Raw genomic sequence first — 19,915 nt, 5'->3', positions numbered from 1 at the left:
TAGAGCCACTAAGAAAGTCCTGAGAGATTAAAATCAGCAAACCAAATGGCAGGCAAGGATTCCTGGGATGGAGCCTTCTGGAAAGCTGGGAGCTGGAATAGCTTTTAAGCCAGGATTCAGATGAGAACAGTGGGTGAAAAAGCTGATCCCTCCTGTTCTGGGAGCTTCTGGTTGTAGGCCAAAATCTTAGAACAGATTTTTACTAAATGTTTTTGCTGCAGCTATTAACTTACATTGAAAACCAAATATCGAATAATTTTTCTGTAAAATTTAACTAGTTTTTTGTGTAATCATTAGTTCTTAATATTAGTACATAAAATCTGTAAGTTCAGCTCATTAGATTATCGGGTAGGTTTGGCGCTGTACATCTATGCTGTTTTGCTGTGACATGCTGTTTCCTTGTTCCCTGTATAGTTGATTTATATGGTTCATTTCTATATTATTTCATTACAGAGCATTACACAGAGCCAGAGAAAGAGATTGGGAAATCTATAGCCCAAGACTTTTTCTTTAAATCATATATGGTATATATAGATATATCTATATCAAGAAGTATGATTTAAAGGCATAATTTTAGGAAGCTTATATTATAAAGCAGTTCTACATTTGCTTATGCTTATGATGTAATTAAATTATGAGATAAATAATTAGACCTCCTGGTGAAACATTGGATCCCTCTATATTGGAAAAATTCATATGCTGAAAGTAAGGTATTTGCAAATGTGTAGCTGTCGAACAGAGACTAAAAGGGGACGCCTTAAGTAATGTATTGACTATATCTTAAATAATGAAAGAAAAGCGAGTCATTAGTTAAAATCCAGCAGGTGAGGACCTTGCCAGCAGAGGGAGTAGTCCTGTCTTATGTCAGGTTCCCATCACTTTCCCACCTGCCTCCGCCTTTTCCCAGCCAGTCTCCCATCTGGACCTGGCTCGGCTGCCTGTTCCCAATGACAGGCTATCATTTTATACTCAATGTGGTATGAGTCTAAGCTGATCTTAAACTTTAGTATCTCTAAGCTGCCACAGCATCACAGACATTAACTGGATACTCTGCTTTGGAGACAAAAAAGAAAAGTAGAATTTATCACTTGAAATATTTTTTTACATAAAGAACCAAGGTATCTGATTAACTTCCATATTGTAAGAATAGATGGCAAAAAGTCTTGGGGAGAGCTTGAAATTGATTTTGAATACTATACACCATTATTTATTCTAGCCTATCTTTTATCATATTTTCCACATCCCATTTCTGAATACTTAGAACATGTTCTATTAATGTTTTATATCAATGCTGAATGTTGACTGAAAAACAAGCAAAGCTTGTATAAATCTATACTCTGCCCTTGTAAACAAATGGTATTTCTAAAATTGTGCTCTAAAACCAGGAACCAGCCTTTTCAAAACAAAGTTCGAATACCAAGTGGGTGATCAGATAGAGCACACAAAAACATGTGGTTTCATTGCTTTTTCCTAGTAAGACCTGAAAAATTCAACTATTTCTTTCTCCTTTAGCTGAAATATATTTGCCTTCAGCTCCTTTGTGCAATGTTTTAAGCTTTAGGGAAAAATGGTAGTTTTATTATTTCCTTGTATGAATGTTATTATGTGATGATACCAAGAGATAGGTTCCACTTAAATTACATTATTTACAAAAAGTTTTCTCTATATTCTAAAATAAGCTGTGAGCTTCAATAAAACCATTAAATCTGTAATGATTTAATTTAATAGACATTGTAAGTCTATTAGTATAACTTTATCAGATAAAATTACATTCTTTATTAAGCTCAAAAATAATAAACAGAATTATCAAAATCATATTATTGTTTCATAGTCTTCATTTTAATAGAATTGAGCACATAAGAAATTATGAAAAGTATTCTTCCTCAAATATCCCTGGATTTGTTCCTTGTTTAACTTTAGTGTTGGATTTCATAACAAAGAAATGTGTGCATTTTTCAAAAAAGGTTTGGTATCCCAAGCTCAATTGTGGGAGTTCTTCATGCACATGTACACCTCCTGTCATATACTGGCCAAACCGAAAGGAATTAATTATTTCCTTCTCTAACTGGAGCCATGCTTTGTCCAGATCTAATGTTCATGCCATGCACAAATGGGAGCTTTTCTCTCATATTCTTTGCTATCTTTCTTAGATAGTATAAATGAAGAACCCAAGAGAGTGTATTCTTGAGACAGTGAATGTATGCTTTATTTCAATTGGTTTATTCCTCGGAAGTCTCTTGGAAATTAAAATGCTGATTACTCTTTAATCCTCAACTTAAAATATTTACTAGAAATTTATTCTGTGTTGTCACAAATTGTGTCCTTTTTATTGTTGTGGTAATTAGTGTCCTCAAAGTAAAGGAATGCTCAGAGTTTAAAGTGTCCTTGTCCCTGCGAACTGATAGCTAAGATTTGTGTTAGAACAGTTGTGCTGGCTTCACATAACAGTAGTGGGATTTTTACCTTCAAATTCCTACTCTAGCTTTATGAGCTTTGAGTTGAAAGGAAGTGTTAAATTAATCTTTGAGAATTTAAAATCCCTTTCATGGATTTGTTATATCCTAAATAAAAATGTGCTACCATTCTTTAAAAGCAAACAAGGAACAGTCAAAGCAAAAACTCACCAGGTTCTTGTGAATCTAAGTTACAATAAAATGGCCGACAACTGAGTAGTCTGGTTCGCCTTGTTTATTTGCAGCAGCATCTGATGTGAGTCGAATTTACACAATTAAGAAGTTACTCTGGAACAGAAAATATTAAGGGCCCTTTCCGCAACTTATGACAATGCCCTCTGAGATTGCCAGCAAACTCTTAAAACTCCTAGACACCAGCTCTTTTCTCTTCTGGCTTCCCTCCTAGTCATGTCTTGGCCCCTATCCAGAGCTGACAACTTTCACCCAGGAGCAAAGGGAGATTTGTCTAGAAGAAGAAGGATTTTTGAGTCATCCTAGATTTTCCTATCCAGATGGGCAAGGAGGAGGGGTGGCAATATTGTTGTACATACTTGGGTGATGTCACTGTGGCACATGTGCACTATAACCATTAATTTAGTCATAATGGCTAAGTTCTGATATCCTTGTTCAAATATTCCTCCCTTGAAACTTTAATTTGGCAATTTCAAAATTAAAGTAGAAATATTGTGCAAATGTGTTCTTAGGTCTTGATAGTAGATTCTGTCACTTCTTCAATGCAACTGAAAACCAGAAAGTTTCACATCTTTGCTAATAAATAAAAGTGCTTAGAGTCGGGGAGGAAAGGAATGGAGAAGTTCATTGTCAAAATCCCTACTCCTGGCACTATGCTAAAGATTTCAGAGCACCACTGGCTATATGATAATTTTTACATACAGTGTATTCCTAGCAAACTGAATTGTGATTATTATGCTTTCAAGGGTTTTCTAAATGCATCAATTTTTGTTCTTTTATGTAAATTCACCTATCTTTATCTATAAAAGACCATTTAGTATTAATACAGAGACTTGAAGGCCCTTGTAATAAGCACGGCTCTAAGGTAATACCACATTGGTGGACCATTACTCTAAATGAATCTTGAACATACACAAGCAATCACATCTTTTTTAATCTTTAAAAACAATCATTTCCATGCTCAAGTATCTTTTTATGTTCCTACAAAGAGCTAGAGACTCATTGTGTTTATTATAAAAAAAAAGGTTATCTTAGTCAGAAAACAGATGTTACTCTTTTATAATTTTCCATCCTTATTCTATAGATGATTTCATATATTTGTATAATTTTTACACTTAGGCTGGTTAGCTACATTGCACCAACTTTTGCAAAATAGCTGTGCAGAAGGCAGTAAGATCACTGCTCAATGTAACCTCTCTTATGGTAACAATATCATTAAATGTTTATTCTTAGCATAAAGCTTCATGAAAGTTTTTTAGATTATAATTAATAACAGTGATACAAATGTAGAACTTAGAAATACAATAAGTAAGATACATGAATGAGTGAATATATCTCTGAGAAATTTTGAAATCAGGCTGTACATGCTGTTTTATATTTAGAATTCATTAGTTTTCTTGAGTGAATATAATTAATCACCTGTTTTATAAGCTGTTTTTAAAAAGACCTAAAAGATTGATAAATATTACAGCCTTTTAGTGGTTTATTAGTTAACTTTAGGGTTAAATGAAAGAAGGAAATAGCAATGTCCAGTTAGTCATTTAAATACACAGCGCTTCTTTACTGTTAGAGTGGAAATCAGTCCATCTTTACACCTTACAGTTCTACTAATCATATAATTGAGAAGCCCCGAGTTGATATGCCTGAAATCTTGAGTAGGTGAATTCTAATAAACTTAGAATTTAAATACAAAGACTCTGCTTTTTATTTATAGATAAAAGTAAATCTGACCTTTTGATAAAGAAATACTGTCAGTTGCCTTGATAAGCTCTTGCTCATCTGAAGGTCCGTGATATGAGTACTCTTCTCAGTAGAATTTATACTAAAAATGAAATGATAGGCGCCTGCTGGTTAGTATCCAAGATTCTTCTTGATGGGGGAACCACATGGTTTTTCTTCATCTCCCACTTGTTCTCACCCTTTCCTACCAACGCAGCCACACCCCACCCCCATCCCAACATTGTTCAGTACTCAGCACAATGAATCATTTTCAAGTTGACTCATTGTGAACTGTCTCCCAGCTGTTGGAATGTCTGGCAGACATTTTTGTTTGGGTGAAGAATAACTGGCTGAAACCCAACCTGGATGAGTTTGATATAATAGTCTTTGGCTAAAGAAATATTGAGAGATGTTTCTGGCCTCTGAAGCCCCTGTTATTCCTGGAGTAGTACCATTCCCTGTGGCACAGCACTGAAAGTAAGGAATCAATCTGGATTATTTTCTCACCATTGAGTGAAGAATTGCCATAAGAAAAATAGCCATTTGCAGATTTTGTATGTATTCTATACTTAGTGTGCCCATATAATTGAAAGGTTTTTAAAGATAAAGAAAACTTTTTTACACTCCTTTTAAGACCAAAGACTAGAGGCTGAAATGTCCTCCACACAATATGCATTTCTCCTATGGAGGAGCTTTAAATACTGCCTGAGGTGTGAACTAACCAACTATTTCAGCAGAATGTTTGGAAACCCAAACTACTGTGCATTTCCCTTTGAATCATATAGTATCAGCTTACCCTCTTTTATGGTCTACTCTCATCAGTCTTTACAGAGGCACTTAAGACACAGAAGAACAGCACTAAACCCAGTAATAGTCATGAAGCTTTTGCAAAATGAAAATCTTTGTGGTCTCTCCTTTAACAGAAGACATAGCTCTGAACAGGCCAGTTTTCTTGACTGCCTTACATCTCATATTCTTTTCTTCTAAATAGTTTTTAAAGTAATGGATATTACCAGTATGTAAAATGAGAGTCTCAGAATTCCAAAACTGCACAAATAATGATTGATTTCAACAAATCTGTATCTGTAGAGCAAAAATGTCCTGATGTATTGTTTTACAGGATTATGGTTTTCTGGCTGTCACCCTGTCAGAAGCTACAAAAAATACCGAATTTCCATTAAGTAAAATAATTGCAATGATTTCGCTTTCCTAGCCATGAATTGGGGGGGGGGAGGACTTTTGAGTCATTACTGTCTAGGAATTGGGTTTTCTGTGCTTAGAACCATGTTAATGTATTCTAATCTAGCACCAGTACATTTCCCAAGCTGTTCTGCTTAGCACTGTGGGGTTCATCTCAAGCTGGGTTCAGGAAGAAGGTGTTGGCCATTGGTCAGTGCTGGTCATCATTTCTTTGCCTTTGTTTGTGCTCTAGAGCCAATGGCAGCATCTGGAAAGGGACACAGAAGACTCCAGAACTAGCCATGCTGCAGCACTTTAGCCAGACTTCTCTCTGTTTCCAATATGTCTAATACGTTTCACCTTGCCTTCAACTCTTTAACATAGAATACCTATATAGATCAGGCCATTCAACTAGGAGACTATTCCATCTGTTTTTCATACTCTAGTAGCTTTAACTTTTATTTATGAATATTTCTTATCTACACTACAATTTGTATTCAAAATGGCATAGTGGTTCTGTATAGATGTTTATTTTGTAATTAATTATGAGTATTCCATTTCTGTGTTTTTCAGAATAGAGCAATTACTACTCGTGTGAGAAATTTGTCAGATACAGTAGTTGGTCTGGAATCTTTTATTGGTTCAGAGAGCGAAACCAACCCATTATATAAGGATTATCATGGTAAGTATCATCTTTCTCATGAACAGAACATGTCCTGAGTGCTTCTTCCGTACCTGAGGGCACACTCCTGGTCTAGTCAGAACATCTGCTGTAACGTAGTGGGAATTTTATTGCACCCCACATTTGTTAAATATTTTCCCTTCCTGCTTACTAATTACATTTCAGCCATTTATTTGTCAAACTAAGATTGCAGATTATAATTGAAAGTAGTCAAACCCAGGGTCTGAAGTATTGTTGTGCCAGTGGCATAGCATTTCTATGAAATCAGTCATATATATTAACCATATTTGAAATAAGTATATTATAAATATCCCTAATTTTAAAAACTAAAATATGAAGTGCTTCTGGTCCTAAGCACTTTGAATAATGAATGGTCAACCTGTAACAGCTTAGCAGCGTTTCTATTATATGTATAAAAGTTTATACTTTACAAAGCTAGCTGTGTCGTAAGGTGCATCCTGGACTAAGATGTAGCTCAGTGGTAGAACATTTGCCTGATATGCACAAGGCCATGGGTTCAATCCCCACACTAGCACCTTAAAGGGGGGAGGGGTTACATACTACTTTGTCACCCTGACATAAACCCAGAAGAATTGACTTAACATTTTACTACATTACAGTTTTGTTTTGTTTGTTTTTGATACTAGAGATTAAACCTCTAATCTTGCGCATTCTAAGTATAGATTCTACCATTCAAGACTATTCTCAATCCTCTTTTTTAAAACTTTAAAAATACTTTGGTCATTTGGCTAATTGAAAATTTTTTAAGAAAACTTTTTTTTTCTCATAAGGATTTGACTAATAGAAGGTTAGTATTTATGTGCATCTTCAGTCTAAACTCAATACAAAGTGTTATAAATAACACCTTTACCAATTATGTATTCTAAATAAATGTAATTATTGATATTATTTTGGAACCTGTACTTTGAACTATTAGACTAAAGATTTACCAACTTGCTTTAAGTTTGCTACCTTTGTGACAAGGCAGTTAGTTTGCTAACACATAAGATTCTGTAACAAGGTCACAAAGGTAGCTAGTTTGCTAACACATAAGATTCTGTAACAAGGGCATTACCGATGATAACGTGCTTTGTGTAATCGATAGTGCTTTGAGAAGTCAGCCTTTAGAGCAACGATGAAACAGCATAAGCTAACCAGTCTTCTTTTTAATGCTGCACAACTGTAAGTGTGAACCACAGCTACAGTAAAACAGTGGGTCTCTTGCTTGCTTACCTATCTAAATGTACAGAGCAGATATGTCCAGGTTAACCTATATCAGATTGATTTGATACATCATTTCTCACTATGATGAGAAGAGGTCTAAACTAATTTGGCTGTTGTTGTGTATCACTATTATATTTTCTTTTTAAAAAACCAATTTAGATGCTAACCTTAGTAAGTTATATTACCATTTATAACCATTCATTTATAAACTTACTGATAGTCTACATATATTTTGGTTAAAACATTTCAAAGGTTGAACTGTCATTCTTTGTGCTAAAATCTCTGAATTAGTAAATTATTTTCCATGTATAAGAGTAATTCTGATTATTTGTAAGTTTTCTATTAATAAGAAGAACCTTATAATAAAATAATTAATGAATTATATAAGGCCTCCTAACTTAATAATTACCTAACAAGCACATATACTATAAGGGTGAAATGAGAAATGTGCTGTCCTTATCTCTGTTAAGTGTATTTTACTAAATAAGTATGTATGAGATATTTTAGTTGTTAAGAGCTTAATGAGTTGTTAACAGTCTTAATGAGAAGTAGGAGGTAAATATGATCAAAATACATTCTATGAAATTCTCAAATAATTTATTATAATATTGTATTTAAAATATAAGCATTCTTATTTTAATGAATTATTTTGAAGAAGTTGTTTGTGACAGTGAAGTTACTTGAAGGCTTACACTTTAAATATAAACTCATGCATACGTTAGTGACCATCCATGTACACACACATAAGCAAGCAGTTCTGTAAATAAGGTTTGTCTGCTCCAATCTGAAATTTGCTATCTCATATTCCATGTTCAGGGATCAGTATCCCTGAGATGGTATTTTTAAATATGAGCTGAGTCAGGCAAAAAGATGCGCTGGAGAACCTGCCATGTCTTCATCTGTGGGAACTGACCCCTAGTTTAGTCAGAAACTGCACAAAAGCCTTCCAGTGCCTTGTCAGGAAAGATTAGCAAATGTTTCTGCTGACGAGGCCCCGAGCTCACGGTTTACCTAGTGTTGCTACAGAGCTTCTAATGACCCCATAAGGGCCTAACGTGCCATAAAAATCAGTGTTTCCGGATGGCATACAGGCTAATGTTTGATTTTAGACTGTGCTGAAATATAGTTTTCTTCAATGGTTCGTTCAGTGTACAAAATGAAATACTTATTATTGGTGTTTTGCAGGTTATCAGTAACCCAAGAGCCTTGTTTTGCTGGCTGCTTACTGGTGCATTTAATAAAATAAAGATCGCTCAGTGGTGCTGTGGGCAGCATGCAAGGTGATAGCCATATTTGCTTACTGTAAATATGAAAGAAAATCACACGCAGACCGGCTGTAGTTTTGACAAGTATTAAGATCCCTCTTTACATCTGTACTCCTGAACCAAAGTGCAATTAGTTTTCCTCGCTCAAGGATTTCTGTTTATCTTATTCTGCTTGATTACTTGAGTATAATCACACCATTTGCTTCACTGCCCCTGGTAGTCAGCTCCAGTTTTAAAGGGAGGATGCTTGTGTGTAAATTTACAGATTCTGCTGTAAGACTCTTTAATTTAGGCCTCTGATGACAGCACTTAAGGCTTTTTCTTTTAACTTCCTTTCCATGAGGTTTGATCCATATACGGAAGATTCCTCGGCTTAATAATTTGACTTGTGATGAATCGGATGTCAAAGACTTAGCTTTTAAGTTAAAAAGGAAGCTGTTCACCATTGAGGTAAGAGAATTTTTATGTTTTAGTTTACTGTCTTAAGGGAAATGGTCCCCCTCACCCCTGCTTTTCACTCCAATAAAACGTCTCAGACACATTTCAGGCTACAAATTAAGTGCTTTTGTTATAGCAGACTGATTTTTGTTATGTTTTCCTCCACTCTAATCATGTTATTATTCAAGTACAGCAAAAAAAATGTTTTAACAGCTATTAAAAATAAGCTCCAAACTCAAATGATAAATACGACATGTATCTCCAAGGCTTTTAAAAGCATTTAATTAAATGTTAATGAGCTGTGCTTACTGTGTGTGGACTATGAATGCTGCCCACAACTGTGTTTGGATAAGAAGAGAAGTTTCATCCCTACATCCTAAAGGTTTTTCCGTTGTTTGTTTTGTTTTTAGTATTAGGGAGATTACAATTCAATTTTAAACTGTTGAATTAAAGTGTGAGTTACACTAGTGGCTGTAAGTAAATTTTCTACATGTAGATTTTGTGACCTTTCTGCAAGCAGGATGACAGGAAGCGATACAAAAGAGTTATTTCAGCTTAATCTTGCTAAAGAGCAAATGAACGTGGAACTATTAAGCAATTAGGCTTGATATATTTATTAACGAAGTAAATGTTCAGAGAAATGGCATTTGGGTGGTTGATAGTTATCAGTATAGTTGGTGCAATTTTTTTTAACAAAGACATAAAACAGCCAAACTGCCTTGACAAACCATTTTGTTTAATCTCTTTTCAAATGAAAAGCTCTTAAGCAGGCCACTTGTCTTAACTGCTTGAAACCATAAAAAGAGAGAATTACCACCAATAAATTAGCATATTTTTAACTTCAACACCAAATGATGGTCAATGTGGCTTGGCACTGCTTTGGTGTTTGGGACTTCACCCTTAAAGTGACCACTTTGGCCCTTCTTTGACCCTCTGCCCTCTTTAAGCTGGCCACTTGATAAGGTAACTTAATGGCTCTCTCTCTCTTTCTCTGTCCCTTCACATTTACAAGTAGCACTAACCTATAAATCATCATAAGGGTCCTATCCTGTGACAAATTAATGTGCCCTCCTCCTAATTAATGGTCATCAATGTCCTTAATTATCTAATCCTATTGAGAGCAGTTAATAGTTAATCAGGCAGCCGGTTCTTCAGGCAGGTCATCTCTGCAGGAGTGTTAGGAGTTCCTCATCTGGGGAGAACTCTGTTCAAAAGCCACTTCAAGCCCAAAAAGGGTGTGGAGGAACAGTGAGTCTTGAGCTAATTTGCCTTACTTCTCAAAGAAAACCATTGAAATGGAACCCAAGACTGTAACTGGGCCAACATTGTCTCAGCTTTTCTGATGGAATACTGAGTGACTTACTATCTTAAACATTTAGAGAACTGGGTTATAGCTTATTGTCTGACAAAAGTATGCTTGCTTTTTTAAGTTGAATTTATGTTTCAAATGAAAGATATAAATTTTTTCTCTCCATGTGCTATTCTTCCCAATAATTTTTAAAGCATGTCTGAGATATCGTTTCTATTATGTACAAATCAAGCAAGGAGAATTCCTCAGTGGGAAAGGTATTGTGCCCAAAGTAGGATAATCATGTGAATCTGTTTATGATCGTGCTCACAGTGTCTTATGGGGAGCATAAAAGGGGACGTACACGACCTGCTTAATGTTAAGTGAGACTACTCCCCTTGAATAGCTATAGGTTCTAAATGAGAGCATTGATTAGCCACACAGACTTCTTGCTTCGACACAAAACTAAAAGAATCAAAATTGCCATCTTGTGGTTTGGAAGCACTATTTGAAAACAAAATAAAAATAAACAATCACCCTTTAAAGAAGTTAATATTCAGTACAGTCAATCAAATCCTTGTCACTTTGGTTTGATCTACTCAGTAAAGATTTGGGAGTATTTAAAATAAAATTCAGGTAAAAGCAATTTTGAATAACCAACCTAATAGAAATACATAAATCTTGTTAATTTGTTCTTTTGGTTTTTCAAGACAGAGTTTCTCTATCTATCAGCCCTGGCTGTCCTAGAACTCACTCTGTAGACCAGGCAGCTTCAAACTCACAGAGGTCTGCCTGCCTCTGCCTCCCATGTGCTAGGATTAAAGGAGTGTGCTGCCACACTGGGTCATAAATCTTTTTAATGTTCTGACATTTTTTAAAAATAAAATGCAAGCTCTACTCCTTGAAAAGTCTGAGGTGGGAATGCTCTGGGGCTTGAACTGGGGTGTTATTCCCAGAAGAAAAACCTAGCTTGGTGGGTAAAGCACAAGGAACTTGTGATCCTATGCAGACAGACTTACTACAATTTGGGATGGACCTGAAGTCCCATGAGTCACTAATGAGGGGTGGATGGAGACAAGAAGCAAAGGCAGTGTGGGACAGAGCAGGTGCTACTAAAGCCTAGTTAGCCATTGGTCTTTGTGCTTGACAGGAGGAGCAACACAGTACTTTCCAACTGTAAGTGACTCAGAGACAGAATGGTATTTTCTCCTCCTTGGAGTACGTATTGATTGGTTTGATTCGGAAGAAAGCACTTACCACAATAGATTTGTATAATTCTCTGTAACTATAAAGCTGCTTAAGTTAGACCTTAAGAAAAGCACAGCAGAGTCCTGTCTCCAGTGCTGCCACTGAAGCCCTGAGTGACGACACTGCTGCTAAAGTAGCTGTCTGCGGTGTCCTCAGCAGGTGGGTGGATGTGCCGGGATGTATCCTATAGAAAGGGGTTACGAATGGAGTCGTTAAATGGCCTAAGTGATACAGCTGTACGTGCCACGTAAGGTCCACTCTAGGATTTGTAACTCTGTAGTAGCCTCACCACTGAGCTGAACTGACTGCCTAAACTTATGATCTTTTAAGTGTGGCAATTTGTCTTCTTTGATAATGTTGGTATTATCATAACTAACTTTTCTTTATAATTAGGATGCTCTTATAATGCATACTCAAGTAAATCTGATAGGATTTGAGGTGTGGCTGCATGGAATTTGGTGATATCATAGGAACAGCATTTTACTTGAATGTAATACCATTTTGATTTTGTATTTTCAGCTTTCACATTCTACTAATTGAATTTCCTAACAAGTGATAATATATCATTACATTAGTTGCAGCATCTATAAAATTATTACAAAAAGTTTCCTCCTTATGGGACAGTTTCAGCTCTAAGCATCAAAGTTTCTAGATTCAAGTTGGGAAGTGTGACAATTGATTTGTGCTGAAATTCACAGAAGGTACATCCTGTAACTACAAATGTTCGGTAAAAAGAGAAAGGACAATTATGAGGGGTTGAACTGGTCCAAAGGTCACAACATAATTAGTGTATCTGAGTCTTATAGACTAAGTATTGAGAGCAGACTCTGTCAAAACAAACCAAAATTATTCAAGATTATCTTGTGATACTTGGAAGCCAGTTCAGAATATGAGCCCTCAATAACTCTCACAAAATAATTGGCCAGCCACTTATTATAAACTAGCTATTCTTAGTGTACTTAGTAAATAGATTCATTCTTACCTATTAATACCAAAAATTGCATGTGCTATTGGTATAAATTAGCCTAATAATAATATTATAATAGAGCTTGATGTAACTTCATAGAAATATCTGAAATGTTTACATTTTGCAAACTATAAAGTCTCACACACTACTAATCACTGTGATAGCATTAACAGTTCAGAATATTGCATGGAATCATCAGCTCTAGATTTACTTCTCCACATTTATTTTCTATGGTCTTTTCAGTTTTTTAATGAGAAATATGAGGGTGAAATATGTTTAATATACCAAAAGATGAAGAGAGAGAAGGGAAACCTGCCTATCAGTTCACAATGATGTTACAGAAATAATCACTTCATAAATATCCAATTTGGAAACCTTATTAAATTATAGTGTCATGGGCCATATAGTCTAATGTAAGTTTTCTGATAATACTGTCCTTGATAAATATTCATTACTGTTTAAGTTAGCTTGTATTCACAGGTATACTGCCAATACCAAAACTAAACTATTAACTATAGGTGTCTATTCATCTGAATGTAGTCACTGTCAAAAGTTAACCCAAGGGAAGGGAGTGGCACAGTAGATAAGATGCCTGCTGCATAAGCTTGAGGACCTAAATATCGCCAGTCACATGTAAAAGCCAGATGTGGCCATGCATGCAGCCCCAACACTGGGAGGGCAGAGACAGACCGATCCAGCCCTGAGGCTCACAGGCCAGCCAGTCTTGCCAAAAGTGAGAGCTTCAGGTTCATTGAGAGACCTTGTCTCAAAACATAAGGAGGTGAAGGAATAGAGGAAGATGCCTACTGTTACCACCTGGCCTCCATGTTCTCATGCAAGGTGAATATACCTACAAGTGCATTGTATGCCTGCTCACATGCGGAAGTTCATTCATTCTCTCTCTCTCTCTCTCTCTCTCTCTCTCTCTCTCTCTCTCTCTCTCTCTCTCTCTCGTGCACACACGCGCGCGCGCGCACACACACACACACACACATACACATATGCATACACACAAACACACAACAAAAATTGACAGTAGAATGTAATTTTTTTATGTTCACATTTTAAATGTACTATACAGATATTTTCACTTTAATTCTTTAGTCATATAGGCATAGAAGAGTGTCACAGAATCTCTAGAAATGGTTTAATTCTTACTATATATATATTTTTTACATTGCCATAATGAACCTATCAAAAGTGCATACCACCTTCAGGGGAACAGTTGTGAGACTCTGTCTAATCCTATTTCTTCCAACTTTGGAATCTTAATTAGAAGAGATGGGGGGGACATCATTTAACTAAATTATTGTCGTGAATCTGTAGCAAAAGGTCTAATCCTCAATTGGGCCAATTAGTGAAGCCCATAGTTAGCTAGGCTGCAGCGAACAGTCTGATTAGACCTGACACCGGCCTAGTTCCCACTGTGGTTGTGCCAGGTATGATGGTCAGACTTCAAAGAGCCAGAGGCATCAGCAGGGCAAGGTTTGGAGGCCAGCTTAGGTCCGGTAGTTAATCTCTCTGCTAAAACCACAGCGGCTCTCACACAAAACAAGCTTACACGACACAATCATGCGGTATTAAAGTTAGAGTTGAGTCATGCCAATTTGCCTTTGATTTTTTGATGATTGACCAAAGATGGCTACATGATTAGACATATGCTAAAAGTACACTGATTAGATAATTTCCCAAAATATTTGAAGTATTTTCTGACTTCCTATATAGATGTTGTGAAACCTTACCCCTTTTGATCAAATCTTAAGTGAAATGATGCTATGTTGAGGAGTAATTGGTATTTCTTCCTGGCAGCTTGAATACCAAACTTTTCACTTAGTGCTTCAGCTAAGTTTCTTTACATTAATAATTCCTTAAGGAAAATGTAAAAGGAAATTGTTCCTAAGTGGTAAGCTTTTTAAAAGTCTATTAAGCATGTTGAAAGGGAAAAACATTTTTCCCTTAGTCATTTATGTTCGCTGACAATTTTTCTGAAATTTCCTTATAATTGTTTTCCACTTACATGTTAAGTAAAGTGCCCTTTCTGGGATGGGATTGTGTAAGTGTTCTTTCCTCTATGTTCGGATTTGTTGGAATATTGCAGTAATAGTGACATGTTTCCATTCTGAGAAAAGCCTAAGGCTGCTTTAGTATTATTCCAAATGATTGAAACTGCCATCTTGCTGACTTTCCCTCGGGCAGCATGAAGCCTGCTTGCTTTTGTGTTCATCTCACATGCTTCCTGGGAGTTTGGCTGACAGAACATTGTTGCTTCATTTGGCAAGGCAAAGTCAGTTCCTGTTTGACTATTAGATGTCTTCAAGTCTCTGTGTGCTTATCAATACCGTGGCTATTAAATTTATAATTACTCATAAGAAATGAACCCTATTTTTAATGTCTCAAAATATATCTTTATTGTAAACAAGTTTATATAAAGCTCTTTAGTTTACAAATTCAGTCCAGAATCTACTGTTTTATATGGTACCTTGTTTGGGGCAGTACTGGGGATCAAACCCAGGGCCTTGCACATGCTAGGAAAGCATAATCCCCAGACCCTTGTGCTGTTTCTTATATTTATTCATAACTATGTTTTATAAAAGAAATTTGAGCATGATATAGTTGATGATTTCACAAAGCCAAATTTAAATATTTTAAAGCCTGTTAGCACTATTCGGTGATGAGTCATAAAGAACCCCCAGTGCAGCCGGGCGGTGGTGGCGCACGCCTTTAATCCCAGCACTCGGGAGGCAGAGGCAGGCGGATCTCTGTGAGTTCGAGGCCAGCCTGGTCTACAGCGCGAGATTCAGGAAAGGCGCAAAGCTACACAGAGAAACCCTGTCTCGAAAAACCAAAAAAAAAAAAAAAAAAAAAAAAAAAAAAAAAAAAAAGAACCCCCAGTGCATATGGTCCAGCTATCTCCTCTTTGAGACCAGGCTGGAACAAAGAGCGCTGTCTAAAGCTGCAAAAAGACAAAACCTCTTCTCCTTCATAAAGTTTGCAGGCATGGATTCTGTACTTTGGCTCCACAAAAATTATATTCAGTACTTTAAGGAGTTTTTTTTTAAAGCCGTCACAGAACTGCTGTAGCAGAATTTGCCCGGTTTACACAATAGCTGTGAAACCCTTCCTCCCACAGTGTGTCATTTATGTGTCAGAGGAAGACAGACAAAGAAAACAAGTGATGGCAAACCGCACCTGGCCTAGTTCCCTGCAAGTTGTATGATTAACTTTCTAGAGCACAAGAACATCTATTTTACTAGTGTGTCCTCCAGTGCACCTCTGAGACTCACGCTTAATAACCATGGTCTCCGTGAGCTTGTGGCACAGGGAAATTTGTCCCAAAACTGTACTAATTAGTCATTGCCTCAGCAATGTATTCTTGCACAGCAAATGTCAAAATGTTCAACCTTCCAGTCCTTTCAAGGTCCTATCGTATCATTTGACTATGGGGATAGCCATTTTTTTTCCTTCCTTTGAGAACCTTCACTGGCCTGTTGGAAATGTGAAGTTATTTGCAAACACATATCCTGTTTTAATTTTATTTTGTAACTGCTTGTCAGCTCCTTTGTTTAGTTCCTCAATTTACCACTGAAATCTTAGGTCCCCAGAAGTAAGGACATAGTCTGTCTTGTTCACAACTAAGTCCTCAACATACATATTTATTAATTCCATAAATACTTGTTAAATGTTAAACTGCTATTTTTAAAGTAACTTGGAAACAAGATTTTAGAAGCATGTATTTGATACATGGATTCCAGGCATTGTTTACGCTTTTACATACAGCGCCATATTTAATTGCTGTTTAGCCTCACAGGGCTCTTGCACATGCACTAGTGTACATATCTTGTGTAAAAAGATAAAGGATATGGAGAGCTGCATCACCTTCCCCAATAACTCTTGCGGTTATCCATAGTAACTCTTCTGCTTCCTTGTGCAGAATTACACTGGAAAGCTATCCGGGTTAGCAACTCTGATATTTGTTATTTGTTAAAACAAAAACAGAAAACAATTCTTGTTAAGTGTTTTCTGGTTCCTGGCAGAAACACAAGTGTTTCACAGTATTGTTTAATAGACCTTGTAAGCGTCAAGTTCCATTATTTTATCAGTGAGTACATTTATAGTTCAGAGAGTGTAAGCAACTTATCTTGTCCCAAGTTAGAAAGGCCATAAGTGGCAGTAGTGACAAATCAACCTGTCTCTTTTATTCCAAAGCCTGTGTCTGCTGTGCCCCACCTGGTATAGTCCACATCTTCAGGAAGACTGTGTTTTCAATGTAATAATCAATCATTGTGCAGCTCTGGCACACCGTCAGAAAGCTCTTGTCAAAGAATTCTCCAATAAGAAATGCACTTATAGGGGGGGTGAAAAAAAAAAAGAAATGCACTTATAAAAGTATAAAAATACATGTTATAACATACACAGATATGCGAATACACGTATTTTAATATTCAACTTAAAATTCCTTTTTCCATAGTAATCACTCCTAATGATTTTATGAAAAACATTATGAAATTAGGTTGCATTGATCTTAGCTTCTCCCATATGGAAAGTGAGCTATTTTATATATAGTTATGGTGAAAATATTGTTTTATTTCTTTCCTTTTTACTTTTTCTGGTATCTGATGTATAGTTTATTTTTGGAAAAATAGTCTATAAAACACTATTTTTTAAGGGTGTTAATCTCTAAATTCTACATTTCTTCGTATTCTAGATATGATTCCCTATTTTAACAAACTATTTTGATATAATTCAAAAGTATGTTAAATTTAATTACATTGGATTATATTTAAGTTCTGTATTTGATGCTCCAAAGAAAATATATGAAATTAATTTAGAAAAACTTAAAATACAAAAATATGGTAACTATTTAAGAGCAAATTAGTTGTAATTAGCGGAGGTTCTAAGCCGGATAGCTTTCCAGTGTAATTCTGCACAAGGAGGCAGAAGAGTTACTATGGATGCAGCTCTCTATGTCCTTTATCTTTTTACACAAGACGTATACACTAGTGCATGTGCAAGAGCCCTGTGAGGCTAAACAGCAATTAAATATGGCGCCGTATGTAAAAGCGTAAACAGTGCCTGGAATCCATGTATCAAATACATGCTTCTAAAATCTTGTTTTCAAGTTACTTTAAAAATACTAATTTGCTCATAATTAGTTAACATGGTTTTGTATTTTGTGTTTTTCTAAATTATTTTTAAGTGTTATCTTTGGCTCATCAAATACTGTCCTGTGAGATAATTAAGACATGTGTAACTCGTGAGTTAATTAAGGATATACCAAATTCAGTTTTTCAGATCACCAATTTTTAACCTCACCTTTCAAGATTAGAAACAAAGTTATAATGAAAGTTTGACTGGTTGTTTATTTAAAGCTACTCTTTTGCAAATTTTTCTTGAGGTCATTTTAATATTGTCTTCAAGTAAAATTAAGCAATGAATCCTATGATGGCAAAATATTAATCTCTGTGATTAACTAATATTACTAAAAAATTATGACATTGAAAAATATGAAGACATTTGCCTTCACTAAGAAAACATGTTATTAGCTGGACATAGTGGGGACACCTTCAATCCCAGCCCTCAGAAAGCAGGCAAAGCTCTGTGAGTTCAAATTTAGATAAACCTCATAATAAAGATTGTAGCTGCAGTTAGATTTCAGTTGTACATATATTATAATAATGTTCTATAATTAATGAACTCCATACACTGACATTTTAATAAATTAAGACTTAAGGGTAAAAGTAAAATTAATGATAAAACATATTTTTCCTTTGTAGTAATTTTAACATACTTAAATTTTACATATAAAAGATATTTTTGAGGTAAAGTCATTTTTTAGCTTCAAAAAATTAAATTATAGAGACTGAAAATTTAGTTCAGTGATAGTGTGCTTACCTGTACCCAGAACACCCATTAAAATATCAAATTATAAGGCTAGACCAATAAATTTGTTCAGCCCCTCTTGGCTTCTTCCCTCTGTACTTGGCCATTCAGACACACAGCAACCATCCAGGCTTACTTTGAGGAGACGGGGAAGCAGAAAGAGACGTATGCGTGCCATCATAACCAACAACTAGCCCTACAGAAGTGGCTTAGTGTTGAAGAGCGCTCAGCTCGCTCTTCCAGAGGGTGCAGGGTCCATTCCTGTCTGTAACTCCAGTTCCAGGGGATCTGACATCTTCTTCTGGCCTCCATGGGCATCAAGTGTGCACATGATGCACAGACACACATGCAAGCAAGCACCCATACACATAAAATAATAACAATAAACTTAAAATATTTTTTAAAACAAGATTAAATTTCTGATTCATACCAAAAAAAAATCTTCTAGGTTAAGAAATATTTACAAGTTAGATGATGATGTATGTATGTAATTCCAATACACCTGTAACTCAGGAGCCTAAGACAAAAGGATTATGTTTGAGGCTAGCCTGAGCTACGTACAGATCAAATAAAGTAGTTTCCCATAGTTTGAGTTAAAAGTCAAATACATAATAAAAAAATACCCTTTAAAACCGTGTAGACCTGATTGACTATGGACTTCTAAGGCCAGTTGTGAAGTGGAATGAGCCCGTGTCCACACTGATTTTCTGTGCTTGTTATCTGGCCCTAGGTTTTCATTCTGCACTGTTCTGTCTTTGCTGCCACACTTCAGTGTAGTGAAAATGTCAGGTATTTCTTCAGTTCCTTTTACAAAGTATTTAAGCTTTGAGAACATGTGACTTTTTTAGGGGTATAATAAGTGCTACAAACTTAGGTCTGTCTGATTCATCATCTTCACCACCTCTTCCCAGTTCGATACCTAATTGTGTTGGTGCTCAGTAAATACTGAGTGAATGGATGGGTGAGTAAATACCCTCCTGACACTTTTCTCTATAGCAGTTTCAGCATTACAGACATTACAGACTCTGTGGGATGGTCTAGATACCAGCACACTTTTCTTGGATAGTTAATATACCTCTAAGGTTTTGCATAAGCAAAGCAACTTTCAACACATAGCAGGTAATATAATGAGTTGTTGTCAGTGAAATGAAGTAGAACTATGCTCGAAATACCAGTAGTCAATGAAGAAGAAGTTTTTAATTAACAATGCATAATTGATATACTTATCTGAATGACTGTTTCATTATGGTCATCTTGTTAACTGTGAAATTTATTTGGATGCTTCATCTTGAAAGATGTAGGCATGGTGGTGCACACCTTTAATCCTAGCACTCGGAAGGAATGCAAAGGCAGGCAGATCTCTTCTGAGTTCAAGGCCAG

General features: G+C 35.9%; 1 protein-coding gene across 3 annotated transcripts in view; it reads left to right on the top strand.

Moving 5' to 3' along the window:
• The window catches only part of Elp4 (elongator acetyltransferase complex subunit 4), a 218,993-nt gene that overhangs the window by 93,528 nt on the left and 105,550 nt on the right, over window positions 1-19,915 (top strand). For all 3 annotated transcript variants that reach the window (XR_008215471.1, XM_052726549.1, XM_052726548.1), the window contains exons 8-9: window positions 6,117-6,225; window positions 9,058-9,164. Coding sequence is in view for 2 of the 3 variants with exons in the window: in XM_052726549.1 (XP_052582509.1) it covers window positions 6,117-6,225; window positions 9,058-9,164 (216 nt within the window). In the remaining variant the exon portion in view is untranslated. The remainder of the gene's footprint in view (window positions 1-6,116; window positions 6,226-9,057; window positions 9,165-19,915) is intronic.

This window comes from Peromyscus californicus, unplaced genomic scaffold, assembly GCF_007827085.1.
Source record: "Peromyscus californicus insignis strain IS unplaced genomic scaffold, ASM782708v3 Scaffold_7__1_contigs__length_154581171, whole genome shotgun sequence".
In the NCBI taxonomy this organism is placed as follows: domain Eukaryota; kingdom Metazoa; phylum Chordata; class Mammalia; order Rodentia; family Cricetidae; genus Peromyscus; species Peromyscus californicus.
The sequence above is the reverse complement of the archived record's forward strand: the minus strand, read 5'-3'. Positions and strand labels throughout refer to the sequence as shown.